The sequence below is a fragment of the Oncorhynchus gorbuscha genome, linkage group LG13 (assembly GCF_021184085.1).
Source record: "Oncorhynchus gorbuscha isolate QuinsamMale2020 ecotype Even-year linkage group LG13, OgorEven_v1.0, whole genome shotgun sequence".
Classification (NCBI taxonomy): Eukaryota; Metazoa; Chordata; class Actinopteri; order Salmoniformes; family Salmonidae; genus Oncorhynchus; species Oncorhynchus gorbuscha.
The window spans coordinates 2,896,130-2,914,936 of record NC_060185.1 but is presented as its reverse complement, the minus strand read 5'-3'; the positions used below and the strand labels follow the sequence as shown (position 1 = coordinate 2,914,936).

The 18,807-nt window shown below is 43.4% G+C and overlaps 1 protein-coding gene across 1 annotated transcript in view; it reads left to right on the top strand.

Annotated features, from left to right (window-relative positions):
- Nucleotides 1-4,219: 4,219 nt before the first annotated feature.
- The window catches only part of nars2 (asparaginyl-tRNA synthetase 2, mitochondrial), a 32,877-nt gene continuing 18,289 nt past the window's right edge, over nt 4,220-18,807 (top strand). Inside the window, 9 exon segments of the mRNA XM_046296323.1 lie at nt 4,220-4,575; nt 5,837-5,946; nt 6,892-7,012; nt 10,566-10,706; nt 12,010-12,090; nt 12,271-12,377; nt 12,595-12,727; nt 15,641-15,739; nt 15,923-15,960. Of these exon segments, the coding sequence (XP_046152279.1) occupies nt 4,429-4,575; nt 5,837-5,946; nt 6,892-7,012; nt 10,566-10,706; nt 12,010-12,090; nt 12,271-12,377; nt 12,595-12,727; nt 15,641-15,739; nt 15,923-15,960 (977 nt within the window). The 5' untranslated portion in view covers nt 4,220-4,428.

The following is an 18,807-nucleotide window of genomic DNA, read 5'->3' as shown; positions in this document are numbered from 1 at the left end:
CTCCACAGAGGACCTGTAGATTATATAGACATGGAGCCTCCACAGAGGACCTGTAGATTATATAGATATGGAGCCACCACAGAGGACCTGTAGATTATATAGATATGGAGCCACTACAGAGGACCTGTAGATTATATAGATATGGAGCCTCCACAGAGGACCTCCAGATTATATAGACATGGAGCCTCCATAGAGGACCTGTAATTATATAGATATGGAGCCTCCACAGAGGACCTGTAGATTATATAGATATGGAGCCTCCATAGAGGACCTGTAATTATATAGATATGGAGCCTCCACAGAGGACCTTTAGATTATATAGATATGGAGCCTCCATAGAGGACCTGTAATTATATAGATATGGAGCCTCCACAGAGGACCTGTAGATTATATAGACATGGAGCCTCCACAGAGGACCTGTAATTATATAGATATGGAGCCTCCACAGAGGACCTGTAGATTATATAGATATGGAGGCTCCATATGAGAAGTTAGTATTTAAAGAAATTACAGCAAAATCACATGTTTAACTGCACAGGACCTTTAATGAAGGCATTTCAATGCAGATATGAATAATACACAAGGCACGCCAACCTCTAACCAATAGGCTACCCTGCCACCTATACACTCTAACCACTAGTCTACCCTGCCACCTCTACACTCTAACCACTAGGCTACCCTGCCACCTCTACACTCTAACAACTAGGCTACCCTACCTCCTCTACACTCTAACCACTAGGCTACCCTGCCACCTCTACACTCTAACCACTAGGCTACCCTGCCACCTCTACACTCTAACCACTAGGCTACCCTGCCACCTCTACACTCTAACCACTAGGCTACCCTGCCACCTCTACACTCTAACCACTAGGCTACCCTACCACCTCTACACTCTAACCACTAGGCTACCCTGCCACCTCTACACTCTAACCACTAGGCTACCCTGCCTCCTCTACACTCTAACCACTAGGCTACCCTGCCACCTCTACACTCTAACCACTAGACTACCCTACCACCTCTACACTCTAACCACTAGGCTACCCTGCCACCTCTACACTCTAACCACTAGACTACCCTACCACCTCTACACTCTAACCACTAGGCTACCCTGCCACCTCTACACTCTAACCACTAGGCTACCCTGCCACCTCTACACTCTAACCACTAGGCTACCCTGCCACCTCTACACTCTAACCACTAGGCTACCCTGCCACCTCTACACTCTAACCACTAGGCTACCCTGCCACCTCTACACTCTAACCACTAGGCTACCCTGCCACCTCTACACTCTAACCACTAGGCTACCCTGCCACCTCTACACTCTAACCACTAGGCTACCCTGCCTCCTCTACGCTCTAACCACTAGGCTACCCTGCCACCTCTATACTCTAACCACTAGGCTACCCTGCCTCCTCTACGCTCTAACCACTAGGCTACCCTGCCACCTCTACACTCTAACCACTAGGCTACCCTACCACCTCTACACTCTAACCACTAGGCTACCTGCCTCCTCTACACTCTAACCACTAGGCTACCCTGCCACCTCTACACTCTAACCACTAGGCTACCCTGCCTCCTCTACGCTCTAACCACTAGGCTACCCTGCCACCTCTACACTCTAACCACTAGGCTACCCTGCCTCCTCTACGCTCTAACCACTAGGCTACCCTGCCACCTCTACACTCTAACCACTAGGCTACCCTACCACCTCTACACTCTAACCACTAGGTTACCTGCCTCCTCTACACTCTAACCACTAGGCTACCTGCCTCCATCAACCTGTTTGCTCCAGGGTTGCTCTTTGTTTCACTCTCAGGGGGAGTTGTGATGTGAAAAAAAAAACATTTCCAATCTACACTTAAACTAATGCATTTGGGGGGCCCCCGACACCCATTCTTACATTACATCTGGGGGGCCCCCGACACCCATTCTTACATTACATCTGGGGGGCCCCCGACACCCATTCTTACATTACATCTGGGGGGCCCCTGACACCCATTCTTACATTACATCTGGGGGGCCCCCGACACCCATTCTTACATTACATCTGGGGGGGCCCAGACACCCATTCTTACATTACATCTGGGGGGCCCCCGACACCCATTCTTACATTACATCTGGGGGGCCCCCGACACCCATTCTTACATTACATCTGGGGGGCCCCCGACACCCATTCTTACATTACATCTGGGGGGCCCCCGACACCCATTCTTACATTACATCTGGGGGGCCCCCGACACCCATTCTTACATTACATCTGGGGGGCCCCCGACACCCATTCTTACATTACACACATGACTGTAAGTCGCTTTGGATAAAAGCGTCTGCTAAATGGCATATATTATTATTATATATTATTACATCTGGGGGGCCCCCGACACCCCCCGATAAAATATATAAATAATAACAACATGTCCCCACATCCCCTGAGTCAATGTTTTTCCTTTATGACTGTGTAATAGACACCTACATTATTATTGTTAATGTAATGGATGTCAAACGGCTAGCTTAGTTAGCTGTGGTGCGCGCTAAATAGCGTTTCAATCGGTGACGTCACTTGCTCTGAGACCTTGAAGTAGTAGTTCCCCTTGCTCTGCAAGGGCCGTGGCTTTTGTGGAGCGATGGGTAAACGATGCTTCGTGGGTGACTGTTGGTGATGTGTGCAGAGGGTCCCCGGTTCGTGCCCGGGTATGGGCGAGGGGACGGTCTAAAGTTATACTGTTACATTAACTTCCTACATCATCTGCCTTCATGAGGATTTTGGAAATATCAATTCACATCAGACACAGGTCAGAGGTCAGAGAGCGGGAAACAAATGCGACATTGATTTGCGATAGCCAATGGCAAATAGAGAAACCATCGCTTCCAGGAGGAATATACTGCAGTAACACACAGTGTATTTGATCATGTTCTCTGTGGTCATTTCAGAAATGTAATAAAATATAAATAAAATGTTAGTGTTTTAGTTGGATCGCATCACAGACAGTACACTCAATGTAAGTGAAATAATTTCTACAAATTATTCAATTATTTTAGTGTGATGTGTTATTTTGACCTCTTTTTTCCCTTTAATAAAGAACTACATCTACCAGAAGGAATTAGAGCACGAGTCAAATTCGTAGGGAGATTGAGGGGATTCGATTGATCTTGCCAGGGTGCCCGATTAGAGGTGTTTTAACAGGGTGAAAGTTGATCGCATTCGTTTTGGAACCGGGCTTCCTCTTTGGCATGAGGTCAAAACAACAGTGACGTAATTAAGCACGATGAGTATGGTTAGAAGTGTGTGTATAAATAAACATTTATGAAAACAGCGCGGTTTTCACATGGAAAAGTGATTTGCCTTCCAAACTGAAACTATTTTGAAAAAAATCAAACATATATTTGACGGAAAAGGGATTGTATGTTTCTGGACGATGCACTATGCTGACAAAGATTTTTATAAATAAACCGAGATAGATCACCACCTGTCGTTTCAAACGGAAACAAATGAGTCATAGTGGGCAGAGCCATAAACGAGCTAGCGAGATTCTATTGGCCCGTTCTAGCAGGCAGTTGCATATTTCCGTTAGGGAACGCCTACTCTGTAAATAGCGCGTGTGCCATAACTCATTTCGCCTTTGCACTCCTAATCAACGACATTAAAAAAAAAAGACGTTGTCTAGAGGTAAAGCCTACCAAACTTGGTCCACTCTATTTGTAACATATTCTAGTTTTGTGAACAGAAAACTGTATTGAGATCAAATGTTTCATCGATGAGAAAATTTGAAGAATATCGATCAAAATCCATCTCGTTATATCTCCTCCCACTTCCGGTCACTTGGCTTCCCCTCACGACCATAATTTGCTAGTGATTGGAAATGTCAAGCGGATGCTTTAAAACATTTTTATTCAATCCGGTGAAATCTCTGTGTCATTGTTCAATCTGTGACGCTGCCTTGTTGACAACATAAACGGTGCAGATTAGAGACGGGACGTTTTTTCCCGGTCACGTCTCTGGTCATGGACCAGTACCACACGGTTCAGCACAGTCGTACCAATAGCCAACCGCCGTTCAACCCCATCGAAGAAAACGAAGAAGAAGGAGCACCAATAGCCAACCGTCGTTCAACCCCATAGAAGAGGACGAAGAAGAAGGAGCACCAATAGCCAACCGCCGTTCAACCCCATAGAAGAAAACGAAGAAGAAGGAGCACCAATAGCCAGAGACCCAGACGGGAAGTGATCTTCAACCAGGATGCACCGGACAACGTGAATGTCAAATAGTGTTTTATATACTGAATTTAACCGTCACAATGAAGAAATCGTTTACCTCTTTTGTATTTTTACCTCTTTTGTATTAGTAATTGTAGCTCCATATTGCATAATATAGCGTCTGTAACTAAAACTATTTAATTGCTCAACGTCGAAATTTAGAGGCATATAGTAACAATGTTGCCGGCTAATAGGTTGTGGTTGTCTGAAGCAGCTCTTGGAATGTGGAAAAGCCTTCGATATTACTGCCAGGAGACACCCAGAAAGCTCAGAATATGCGAGGCAATCTCAAATTTAGAAGTGGGAACAAAAATCAAAGTGCAGGTATTGTAATTTTGTCTATTGTAGACCGTCATTGTAAATGAAGAATTTCTTCTAAACGGTCCTGCCTTGTTAAAGGTTAAATAAAATACGGTCATAAATGAATGAATGAGAAGTGAATGAATGAATGACCCTCAGAGGTCTGCTGCTCAGTGTGCATCACTGCTACTGTCTTTTCCAAATATTACATTTGTAACTTCATTTCTGAAAGATTAATTACAGACTACTGTATTTAGCTATTTCACTCAGGACCGGGTTGGTCAAAGTGTATAGTGTAATGTACTGTCCCTCCTGTGGTGAACAAATGTATTGTCTATGCCTGTGATTTGTGGTTGTCCCACCTAACTTAAGATGAATCCTGCTCTGAAGTTGCTCTGGATAAGAGCTAAATGACTAAAATGTTGTTGTTTTAAAACGCAGTTGTCATACTTGAGTAAAAGTAAAGATACCTTAATAGAAAATGAGTCAAGTAAAAGTCACCCAGTAAAATACTACTTGAGTAAAAGCCAAAGTATTTGGTTTGAAATATACTTAAGTATCAAAAGAGAAATAAAACCAGATGTCTTTCTGTTTTTATTTACAGGTAGCCAGGGTCACACTCCACCACATAGCATTTACAGTGTGTGTGAATTGGACCATTTTACTGTCCTGCTAAGCATTCAAAATGTAATGAGTTATTTTGGGTGTCAAGGAAAATGTAAGGAGTAGAAAGTACATTATTTTCTCTTGGAATGTAGTGAAGTAAAAGTTGTCAAAATATCAAAAGTAAAGTACAGATACCCCCCAAAAATGACTTAAGTAGTACTATTTTTATTTTTAAGTACTTTACACCACTGTGTCCCCCTGATATCCTACGGCTGAGCTGGTCAAAGTCTATAATGTGGCCTCCCGGGTGGCGCAGTGGTCTAAGGCACTGCATCGCAGCGCTAGCTGGGCCACCAGAGACTCTGGGTTCGCGAGGGTTCGGCCGGTAGGGATATCCTTGTCTCATCGCGCCTCCTGTGGCGGGCCGGGCGCAGTGCTAACCAAGGTCGCCAGGTGCACGTTGTTTCCTCCGACACATTGGTGCGGCTGTCTTCCGGGTTGGATGTTGTGTTTCGGAGGACGCATGACTTTCGACCGTCGTCTCTCCCGGGAGTTGTAGCGATGAGACAAGATAGTAACTACTAATAATTGGAGACCACGAAATTGGGGAGAAAAAGGGGGTAAAATTCAACAAAAACAGTATATAATGATGTAATATACCGTCTCTCTGATATCCTAGGGTTGGGTTCGCTCTGTGAGACCCCAGAAGGAGAATCTGTTCCTCCATGTGAATGACGGGAGCTCCCTTCAGTCTCTACAGGTAGTGGCCAGCTCAGAGCTCAACCACAGGTGAGGAAGTACCTGAAGGCTACCTTTTATTATAGCACCCTCTTCCCTGTATAGTGCACTACTTTAGACCAGGGCCCATAACACCCTCTTCCCTGTATAGTGCACTACTTTAGACCAGGGCCCACTGCACCCTCTTCCCTGTATAGTGCACTACTTTAGACCAGGGCCCATAACACCCTCTTCCCTGTATAGTGCACTACTTTAGACCAGGGCCCATAGCACCCTCTTCCCTGTATAGTGCACTACTTTAGACCAGGGCCCATAGCACCCTCTTCCCTGTATAGTGCACTACTTTAGACCAGGGCCAATAGCACCCTCTTCCCTGTATAGTGCACTACTTTAGACCAGGGCCCATAGCACCCTCTTCCCTGTATAGTGCACTACTTTAGACCAGGGCCAATAGCACCCTCTTCCCTGTATAGTGCACTACTTTAGACCAGGGCCCATAATACCCTCTTCCCTGTATAGTGCACTACTTTAGACCAGGGCCCATAGCACCCTCTTCCCTGTATAGTGCACTACTTTAGACTAGGGCCCATAACACCCTCTTCCCTGTATAGTGCACTACTTTAGACCAGGGCCCATAGCACCCTCTTCCCTGTATAGTGCACTACTTTAGACCAGGGCCCATAACACCCTCTTCCCTGTATAGTGCACTACTTTAGACCAGGGCCCATAGCACCCTCTTCCCTGTATAGTGCACTACTTTAGACCAGGGCCCATAACACCCTCTTCCCTGTATAGTGCACTACTTTAGACCAGGGCCCATAGCACCCTCTTCCCTGTATAGTGCACTACTTTAGACCAGGGCCCATAGCACCCTCTTCCCTTCTGGGTGAAGTGACTTGTGTAGTTATGTGATATATTACTATACCTGTCATGAGTATTTTTCATTGACTTGATTATCACTTCTCTGTTCTTTCCTGTTTGGTTGTTCTTCTCCAGACTGCTGACGTTTGGGAGTGCTGTGGAGATCTCAGGGAGCCTGGTCACGAGTCCCAGCCGCAAGCAGGACGTGGAACTGCAGGCTGACCAGATAGATGTGGTTGGAGAATGTAACCCTGTGGTAAATATAGAACCAGATAGATGTGGTTGGAGAATGTAAATATATAACCAGATAGATGTGGTTGGAGAATGTAAATATATAACCAGATAGATGTGGTTGGAGAATGTAAATATATAACCAGATAGATGTGGTTGGAGAATGTAAATATATAACCTGATAGATGTGGTTGGAGAATGTAAATATATAACCAGATAGATGTGGTTGGAGAATGTAAATATATAACCTGATAGATGTGGTTGGAGAATGTAAATATATAACCAGATAGATGTGGTTGGAGAATGTAAATATATAACCAGATAGATGTGGTTGGAGAATGTAAATATATAACCAGATAGATGTGGTTGGAGAATGTAACCCTGTGGTAAATATAGAACCAGATAGATGTGGTTGGAGAATGTAAATATATAACCTGATAGATGTGGTTGGAGAATGTAAATATATAACCAGATAGATGTGGTTGGAGAATGTAAATATATAACCAGATAGATGTGGTTGGAGAATGTACATATATAACCAGATAGATGTGGTTGGAGAATGTAACCCTGTGGTAAATATATAACCTGATAGATGTGGTTGGAGAATGTAAATATATAACCTGATAGATGTGGTTGGAGAATGTAAATATATAACCTGATAGATGTGGTTGGAGAATGTAAATATATAACCTGATAGATGTGGTTGGAGAATGTAAATATATAACCAGATAGATGTGGTTGGAGAATGTAAATATATAACCAGATAGATGTGGTTGGAGAATGTAAATATATAACCAGATAGATGTGGTTGGAGAATGTAAATATATAACCAGATAGATGTGGTTGGAGAATGTAAATATATAACCAGATAGATGTGGTTGGAGAATGTAACCCTGTGGTAAATATAGAACCAGATAGATGTGGTTGGAGAATGTAAATATATAACCTGATAGATGTGGTTGGAGAATGTAAATATATAACCAGATAGATGTGGTTGGAGAATGTAAATATATAACCAGATAGATGTGGTTGGAGAATGTACATATATAACCAGATAGATGTGGTTGGAGAATGTAACCCTGTGGTAAATATATAACCTGATAGATGTGGTTGGAGAATGTAAATATATAACCTGATAGATGTGGTTGGAGAATGTAAATATATAACCTGATAGATGTGGTTGGAGAATGTAAATATATAACCAGATAGATGTGGTTGGAGAATGTAACCCTGTGGTAAATATAGAACCAGATAGATGTGGTTGGAGAATGTAAATATATAACCTGATAGATGTGGTTAGAGAATGTAAATATATAATCAGATAGATGTGGTTGGAGAATGTAAATATATAACCTGATAGATGTGGTTGGAGAATGTACATATATAACCAGATAGATGTGGTTGGAGAATGTAAATATATAACCAGATAGATGTGGTTGGAGAATGTAAATATATAACCAGATAGATGTGGTTGGAGAATGTAAATATATAACCAGATAGATGTGGTTGGAGAATGTAAATATATAACCAGATAGATGTGGTTGGAGAATGTAAATATATAACCAGATAGATGTGGTTGGAGAATGTAAATATATAACCAGATAGATGTGGTTGGAGAATGTAAATATATAACCAGATAGATGTGGTTGGAGAATGTAAATATATAACCAGATAGATGTGGTTGGAGAATGTAAATATATAACCTGATAGATGTGGTTAGAGAATGTAAATATATAACCAGATAGATGTGGTTGGAGAATGTAAATATATAACCAGATAGATGTAGTTGGAGAATGTAACCCTGTGGTAAATATATAACCAGATAGATGTGGTTGGAGAATGTACATATATAACCAGATAGATGTGGTTGGAGAATGTACATATATAACCAGATAGATGTGGTTGGAGAATGTAACCCTGTGGTAAATATAGAACCAGATAGATGTGGTTGGAGAATGTAAATATAGAACCAGATAGATGTGGTTGGAGAATGTAAATATATAACCAGATAGATGTGGTTGGAGAATGTAAATATATAACCAGATAGATGTGGTTGGAGAATGTAAATATAGAACCAGATAGATGTGGTTGGAGAATGTAACCCTGTGGTAAATATATAACCAGATAGATGTGGTTGGAGAATGTAAATATATAACCAGATAGATGTGGTTGGAGAATGTAAATATATAACCAGATAGATGTGGTTGGAGAATGTAACCCTGTGGTAAATATAGAACCAGATAGATGTGGTTGGAGAATGTAAATATATAACCTGATAGATGTGGTTGGAGAATGTAAATATAGAACCAGATAGATGTGGTTGGAGAATGTAAATATAGAACCAGATAGATGTGGTTGGAGAATGTAAATATAGAACCAGATAGATGTGGTTGGAGAATGTAAATATAGAACCAGATAGATGTGGTTGGTGAATGTAACCCTGTGGTAAATATATAACCAGATAGATGTGGTTGGAGAATGTAAATATATAACCAGATAGATGTGGTTGGAGAATGTAAATATATAACCAGATAGATGTGGTTGGAGAATGTAAATATATAACCTGATAGATGTGGTTAGAGAATGTAAATATATAACCAGATAGATGTGGTTGGAGAATGTAAATATATAACCAGATAGATGTGGTTGGAGAATGTAAATATATAACCTGATAGATGTGGTTGGAGAATGTAAATATATAACCAGATAGATGTGGTTGGAGAATGTAAATATATAACCAGATAGATGTGGTTGGAGAATGTAAATATATAACCAGATAGATGTGGTTGGAGAATGTAAATATATAACCTGATAGATGTGGTTGGAGAATGTAAATATATAACCTGATAGATGTGGTTAGAGAATGTAAATATATAACCAGATAGATGTGGTTGGAGAATGTAAATATATAACCAGATAGATGTGGTTGGAGAATGTAAATATATAACCTGATAGATGTGGTTGGAGAATGTAAATATATAACCAGATAGATGTGGTTGGAGAATGTAAATATATAACCAGATAGATGTGGTTGGAGAATGTAAATATATAACCAGATAGATGTGGTTGGAGAATGTAAATATATAACCTGATAGATGTGGTTAGAGAATGTACATATATAACCAGATAGATGTGGTTGGAGAATGTACATATATAACCAGATAGATGTGGTTGGAGAATGTAAATATATAACCAGATAGATGTGGTTGGAGAATGTAAATATATAACCAGATAGATGTGGTTGGAGAATGTAAATATATAACCAGATAGATGTGGTTGGAGAATGTAACCCTGTGGTAAATATATAACCAGATAGATGTGGTTGGAGAATGTAAATATATAACCTGATAGATGTGGTTGGAGAATGTAAATATATAACCAGATAGATGTGGTTGGAGAATGTAAATATATAACCAGATAGATGTGGTTGGAGAATGTAAATATATAACCAGATAGATGTGGTTGGAGAATGTAAATATATAACCAGATAGATGTGGTTGGAGAATGTAAATATATAACCTGATAGATGTGGTTAGAGAATGTAAATATATAACCTTTCTCCTGCTCTGTTGTTTCAGGACTTCCCCTTTAAGATCAAGGAGAAACATGGTCTGGAATACATCCGTCAGTTTCCTCACTTGAGGTGTAAAACCAACGCCTTCAGTTCCCTGCTGAGAATACGCAGCGAAGCCACCACTGCTATACAGCAATATTTCAAGGTGAGATGAGACCAATGTTAGACCAGTAGACTAGAATATCAATCAATCAAATTTATTATAAAGCCCTTCTAAAACCCCAAACAGCAAGCAATGCAGGTGTAGAAGCACAGTGGCTAGGAAAAACTATAGAAACCTAGAGAGGAACCAGGCTATGTGGGGTGGCCAGTCTTCTACTGACTGTGCTGGGTGGAGATTATAAACCTAGAGAGAAACCAGGCTAAGAGGGGTGGCCAGTCCTCTTCTGGCTGTGCTGGGTGGAGATTATAAACCTAGAGAGGAACCAGGCTATGAGGGGTGGAGATTATAAACCTAGAGAGAAACCAGGCTAAGAGGGGTGGCCAGTCCTCTTCTGGCTGTGCCGGGTTGAGATTATAACAGAACATGGCCAAGATGTTCAAATGTTCATAAATGACCAGCAGGGTCAAATAATAATAATAATCACAGTGGTTGTCGAGGGTGCAGCAAGTCAGCACCTCAGGAGTAAATGTCAGTTGGCTTTTCATAGCCGATCATTAAGAGTATCTCTACCACTCCTGCTGTCTCTAGAGAGTTGAAAACAGCAGGTCTGGGACAGGTAGCACGTCCGGTGAACAGGTCAGCACCTCAGGAGTAAATGTCAGTTGGCTTTTCATATAATATCATTGTTATACCAACTCATATCCTTTTCACACTACTGTCCCAAGCCAGGCTTTGCTGGGCTGGTCTGGTCTGGCCTTCTCATCCACCGTTGGTGCTGGAACCATGTCGGGAAAGTACAATGTCAAAAATAAAATATCCAAGATGACCCAATAGTGTGAAATGTCATTGTTGCAGGAGAAGGGCTGTAATTCAGGTCCACACCCCAGTCTGGGTGATAATGTCTGTGTTGTTGCAGGAGAAGGGCTGTAATTCAGGTCCACACCCCAGTCTGGGTGATAATGTCTGTGTTGTTGCAGGAGAAGGGCTGTATTCAGGTCCACACACCAGTCTGGGTGATAATGTCTGTGTTGTTGCAGGAGAAGGGCTTTATTCAGGTCCACACCCCAGTCTGGGTGATAATGTCTGTGTTGTTGCAGGAGAAGGGCTGTAATTCAGGTCCACACCCCAGTCTGGGTGATAATGTCTGTGTTGTTGCAGGAGAAGGGCTGTAATTCAGGTCCACACCCCAGTCTGGGTGATAATGTCTGTGTTGTTGCAGGAGAAGGGCTTTATTCAGGTCCACACCCCAGTCTGGGTGATAATGTCTGTGTTGTTGCAGGAGAAGGGCTTTATTCAGGTCCACACCCCAGTCTGGGTGATAATGTCTGTGTTGTTGTTGTTGCAGGAGAAGGGCTTTATTCAGGTCCACACCCCAGTCCTCACCTCTAATGACTGTGAAGGAGCAGGAGAGCTCTTCCAGGTTGAGGTGAGCTCTGTCTGTCAGAGAATTACAATTCTGATCTGTCTGTCAGAGAATTACAATTCTGATCTGTCCGTCAACAAAATGGGTGCAGTAAATAAAGCCTCCGCATAATAATAACATAATAATTTAATTTGAACATCTGGTTGTTATTGTAAAGAGAAGGATTAATGTATCTTCCCTCAGCCTGCAGGTCAGGAAAAGAACCAGGATGAGGAAGGGCCCCAACACTTCTTCTCTGTCCCAGCGTACCTGACTGTCTCTGGGCAGCTGCATCTGGAGGTCATGGCTGGGTGAGGAGATACTGGAACTCAGTACCATGCTTTCATTCAGTCAGTCTTTTGGTCACTCACTCACTCACTCACTCACTCACTCACTCACTCACTCACTCACTCACTCACTCACTCACTCACTCACTCACTCACTCACTCACTCACTCATTCATACGATCCAGAGAGAGTATTGTACGAATGCAGTATTTATACTTTGTGTGTTCTATGTCTCTTCCAGGGCGTTTCCTGGAGTGTACACTTTTGGACCAACGTTCCGGGCAGAGAACTCTCAGAGCAGACGTCACCTGGCTGAGTTCTACATGGTGGAGGCAGAGATCTCCTTCACACAGTCACTCGAGGATCTAATGAAGGTATGGAATATAAGTCCCCTTATATAAAATGTTTCTAACTTGTAAAACTCTACAGTACATGGTGGAGGCAGAGATCTCCTTCACACAGTCACTAGACTAGTGGTTTTCAAACCTCTCCTCTGGAACCCCCAGCTGTTCCAAACCTCTCCTCTGGAACCCCCAGCTGTTCCAAACCTCTCCTCGGGAACCCAGCTGTTCCAAACCTCTCCTCAGGACCCCCAGCTGTTCCATACCTCTCCTCGGGACCCCCAGCTGTTCCATACCTCTACTCAGGACCCCCAGCTGTTCCATACCTCTCCTCAGGACCCCCAGCTGTTCCAAACCTCTCCTCAGGACCCCCAGCTGTTCCATACCTCTCCTCAGGACCCCCAGCTGTTCCATACCTCTCCTCGGGAACCCAGCTGTTCCAAACCTCTCCTCGGGAACCCAGCTGTTCCAAACCTCTCCTCAGGACCCCCAGCTGTTCCATACCTCTCCTCGGGACCCCCAGCTGTTCCATACCTCTCCTCAGGACCCCCAGCTGTTCCAAACCTCTCCTCAGGACCCCCAGCTGTTCCATACCTCTCCTCAGGACCCCCAGCTGTTCCATACCTCTCCTCGGGAACCCAGCTGTTCCAAACCTCTCCTCGGGACCCCCAGCTGTTCCAAACCTCTCCTCAGGAACCCAGCTGTTCCAAACCTCTCCTCAGGACCCCCAGCTGTTCCATACCTCTCCTCGGGACCCCCAGCTGTTCCATACCTCTCCTCAGGACCCCCAGCTGTTCCATACCTCTCCTCAGGACCCCCAGTTGTTCCAAACCTCTCCTCAGGACCCCCAGCTGTTCCATACCTCTCCTCGGGACCCCCAGCTGTTCCATACCTCTCCTCGGGACCCCCAGCTGTTCCAAACCTCTCCTCAGGACCCCCAGCTGTTCCAAACCTCTCCTCAGGACCCCCAGCTGTTCCAAACCTCTCCTCAGGACCCCCAGCTGTTCCATACCTCTCCTCGGGAACCCAGCTGTTCCAAACCTCTCCTCGGGACCCCCAGCTGTTCCAAACCTCTCCTCAGGAACCCAGCTGTTCCAAACCTCTCCTCAGGACCCCCAGCTGTTCCATACCTCTCCTCGGGACCCCCAGCTGTTCCATACCTCTCCTCAGGACCCCCAGCTGTTCCATACCTCTCCTCAGGACCCCCAGTTGTTCCAAACCTCTCCTCAGGACCCCCAGCTGTTCCATACCTCTCCTCAGGACCCCCAGCTGTTCTATACCTCTCCTCAGGACCCCCAGCTGTTCCAAACCTCTCCTCAGGACCCCCAGCTGTTCCATACCTCTCCTCGGGACCCCCAGCTGTTCCATACCTCTCCTCGGGACCCCCAGCTGTTCCATACCTCTCCTCGGGACCCCCAGCTGTTCCATACCTCTCCTCAGGACCCCCAGCTGTTCCATACCTCTCCTCAGGACCCCCAGCTGTTCCATACCTCTCCTCAGGACCCCCAGCTGTTCCATACCTCTCCTCAGGACCCCCAGCTGTTCCATACCTCTCCTCAGGACCCCCAGCTGTTCCATACCTCTCCTCAGGACCCCCAGCTGTTCCATACCTCTCCTCAGGACCCCCAGCTGTTCCATACCTCTCCTCAGGACCCCCAGCTGTTCCATACCTCTCCTCAGGACCCCCAGCTGTTCCATACCTCTCCTCAGGACCCCCAGCTGTTCCATACCTCTCCTCAGGACCCCCAGCTGTTCCATACCTCTCCTCAGGACCTCCAGCTGTTCCATACCTCTCCTCAGGACCCCCAGCTGTTCCATACCTCTCCTCAGGACCCCCAGCTGTTCCATACCTCTCCTCTGGACCCCCAGCTGTTCCATACCTCTCCTCAGGACCCCCAGCTGTTCCATACCTCTCCTCAGGACCCCCAGCTGTTCCATACCTCTCCTCTGGTCTTCTTCTAGTCCCAATTGACTAAATTCATCAGGATTCCCCGGTCTTCTTCTAGACCTGACTAAATGACTCTGCATGAACTCCTTCTAGACCTGACTAAATGACATGAACTCCTTCTAGACCTGACTAAATGACATGAACTCCTTCTAGACCTGACTAAATGACATGAACTCCTTCTAGACCTGACTAAATGACATGAACTCCTTCTAGACCTGACTAAATGACATTAACTCCTTCTAGACCTGACTAAATGACATGAACTCCTTCTAGACCTGACTAAATGACATGAACTCCTTCTAGACCTGACTAAATGACATGAACTCCTTCTAGACCTGACTAAATGACATGAACTCCTTCTAGACCTGACTAAATGACATTAACTCCTTCTAGACCTGACTAAATGACATGAACTCCTTCTAGACCTGACTAAATGACATTAACTCCTTCTAGACCCGACTAAATGACATTAACTCCTTCTAGACCTGACTAAATGACATTAACTCCTTCTAGACCTGACTAAATGACATGAACTCCTTCTAGACCTGACTAAATGACATTAACTCCTTCTAGACCTGACTAAATGACATTAACTCCTTCTAGACCTGACTAAATGACATTAACTCCTTCTAGACCTGACTAAATGACATTAACTCCTTCTAGACCTGACTAAATGACATTAACTCCTTCTAGACCTGACTAAATGACATTAACTCCTTCTAGACCTGACTAAATGACATTAACTCCTTCTAGACCTGACTAAATGACATTAACTCCTTCTAGACCTGACTAAATGACATTAACTCCTTCTAGACCTGACTAAATGACATTAATTCCTTCTAGACCTGACTAAATGACATTAACTCCTTCTAGACCTGAATAAATGACATTAACTCCTACTAGACCTGACTAAATGACATTAACTCCTTCTAGACCTGACTAAATGACATTAACTCCTTCTAGACCTGACTAAATGACATGTGTCCTTCCCTCTTCAGGTGATGGAAGACTTGGTCAGGTCTACAACAGAACATCTCCTGTCTCAGTGTCCTGAAGATGTGGCTTTATATCACAAACACGTGTCACCTGGATACAGGGTGAGACACCAGAAAATATCTAAAACGCAATACCATGCATATTCTCTGTTGAATGAACCTTGAACCCCCCCTCCCACACCCTATTGACCTAAACTAGAGATTATTGAATGAACCTTGAACCCCCCCTCCCACACCCTATTGACCTAAACTAGAGATTATTCTGTTTCCTCTATTTCTCCCAAGGACTATGTGGATTTAATGATGAAGAGGAGTTTTAATGTGTAAGTGTGTGTCATGATTATGCAAGCTTTAATGTGTCCAAAATGTCTCCCTATTCCATACATAGTGCACACATTTTGACCAGGACCCATAGGGTAGTAGTGCACTGTATAGGGAATAGGTTGCCTTATGGGTCATGTCTCACCTCTACAAATCTAAATCAAATCAAATGTCACATGCTTGGTAAACATCAGGTGTAGACTAACAGTGAAATGCTTGGTAAACAACAGGTGTAGACTAACAGTGAAATGCTTGTTAAACAACAGGTGTAGACTAACAGTGGAATGCTGACTGATGGGTCCTTGGTAAACATCAGGTGTAGACTAACAGTGAAATGCTGACTGATGGGTCCTTGGTAAACAACAGGTGTAGACTAACAGTGAAATGCTTGGTAAACAACAGGTGTAGACTAACAGACTCCTGACCCCTCCTGTCTCAGCCTCCAGTATTTACAGTAGGGTCAGTTTGAAATGCTTGGTAAACAACAGGTGTAGACTAACAGTGAAATGCTGACTGGGTCCTTGGTAAACAACAGGTGTAGACTAACAGTGGACTGATGGGTCCTTTGTCCCCAGTCCAAACATCACTGTTCTGTGTAGATTCAACACTGAAATGCTGACTGATGGGTCCTTGGCCAAACAACAGGTGTAGACTAACAGTGGACTGATGGGTCCTTGGTAAACAACAGGTGTAGACTGTTAACAGTGAAATGCTTACTGATGGGTCCTTGGTAAACAACAGGTGTAGACTAACAGTGGAATGCTGACTGATGGGTCCTTGGTAAACAACAGGTGTAGACTAACAGTGAAATGCTGACTGATTGTTTGCTGGGTCCTTGGTAAACAACAGGTGTAGACTAACAGTGAAATGCTTACTGATGGGTCCTTGGTAAACAACAGGTGTAGACTAACAGTGGAATGGACTGATGGGTCCTTGGTAAACAACAGGTGTAGACTAACAGTGAAATGCTGACTGATGGGTCCTTGGTAAACAACAGGTGTAGACTAACAGTGAAATGCTTACTGATGGGTCCTTGGTAAACAACAGGTGTAGACTAACAGTGGAATGCTGACTGGTTTTCATCAAGCTGTCCCCTAACAGGAATGCTTCTGACTGTAAACCAGTGTCTGAAATCTGGTTCAGGTTATTAATCAACCCACTGATGAAGCTTCTCACTGTAACCAGTGCCTGTAATCAGTTCAGGTTATTAATCAACAGGTGTAGACTAACAGTGTAATGCTGACTGCTTCCTTGGTGTAACCAGTGCCTGTAATCTGGTTCAGGTTATTAATCAACCCACTCAACAGGAAGCTTAAACACTGTAACTAACAGTGTCTGTAATCTGGTTCAGGTTATTAATCAACCCACTCAACAGGTAGCTTCTCACTGTAACCAGTGTCTGTAATCTGGTTCAGGTTATTAATCAACCCACTCAACAGGAAGCTTCTCACTGTAACCAGTGTCTGTAATCTGGTTTTATTAATCAACCCACTCAACAGGAAGCTTCTCACTGTAACCAGTGTCTGTAATCTGGTTCAGGTTATTAATCAACCCACTCAACAGGTAGCTTCTCACTGTAACCAGTGTCTGTAATCTGGTTCAGGTTATTAATCAACCCACTCAACAGGAAGCTTCTCACTGTAACCAGTGTCTGTAATCTGGTTCAGGTTATTAATCAACCCACTCAACAGGAAGCTTTTCACTGTAACCAGTGTCTGTAATCTGGTTCAGGTTATTAATCAACCCACTCAACAGGAAGCTTCTCACTGTAACCAGTGTCTGTAATCTGGTTCAGGTTATTAATCAACCCACTCAACAGGAAGCTTCTCACTGTAACCAGTGCCTGTAATCTGGTTCAGGTTATTAATCAACCCACTCAACAGGAAGCTTCTCACTGTAACCAGTGTCTGTAATCTGGTTCAGGTTATTAATCAACCCACTCAACAGGGTGTTTCAAATACTAACCAGTGTCTGTAATCTGGTTCAGGTTATTAATCAATGTTTACTAAACAGGAACATTTCTCTAAAGCTGTAACCAGTGTCTGTAATCTGGCTATTCAGGTTATTAATTCAACCCACTCTTAAATAGTGTATAAGATATCATATAAAATATTTTGCTGTGACTAGTGGATGATGTAAAAAATCTTTGTTGATTATTAATCAACATGAACCAGGGTGTTTACAAAACTACAGGAACAACATCATCCACATGTATTGATACTGTAGACATCTTTACTAATACTTTAGAACTCCATGGCTGATCTGAAGTTGAAAAACAGTGATCACAATAGATGGCTATATCCAGGAAAATTGTTCAATCAATAATGACAAAGCTGGGCTTAAAATCTGATAAGAGATCATATGAAATATTTTGCTGTGACTCTATGTGGATGATGTAAAAAATATTTGTTGATTATTGATAAACACCTGTTAGGAAACTGACTGTTAGTAATATAAATATAATACTCTATGCCATTTACTGAGGATGGTTTGACTCTATAGCGACTCCTACAGTCATGTAGTGCATACATTCTACTGAGGATTAAGGCTCCATGGATTGATGAGGATTGAAAAACTGTATGGTTGACTGAGGATGGTAGCTGACAACAGGACTGGGAAAATAGCTATCAATCAGGATAATGACAAACCTCCTACTGAGGATTGACAACTCTGATGGAAAGCTACTGAGGATGGTAGCTGACTCTATAGTCACTCCTACTGAGGATGGTAGCTGACTCTATAGCCATTCCTATCTCTCATATCTTTAATCTGAGTCTAGAGGAAAGTCTTTGTCCTCAGGCCTGGAGGGAAGACAAATGAATCCACTTACCTAAGAGTGGTAAAGCGGC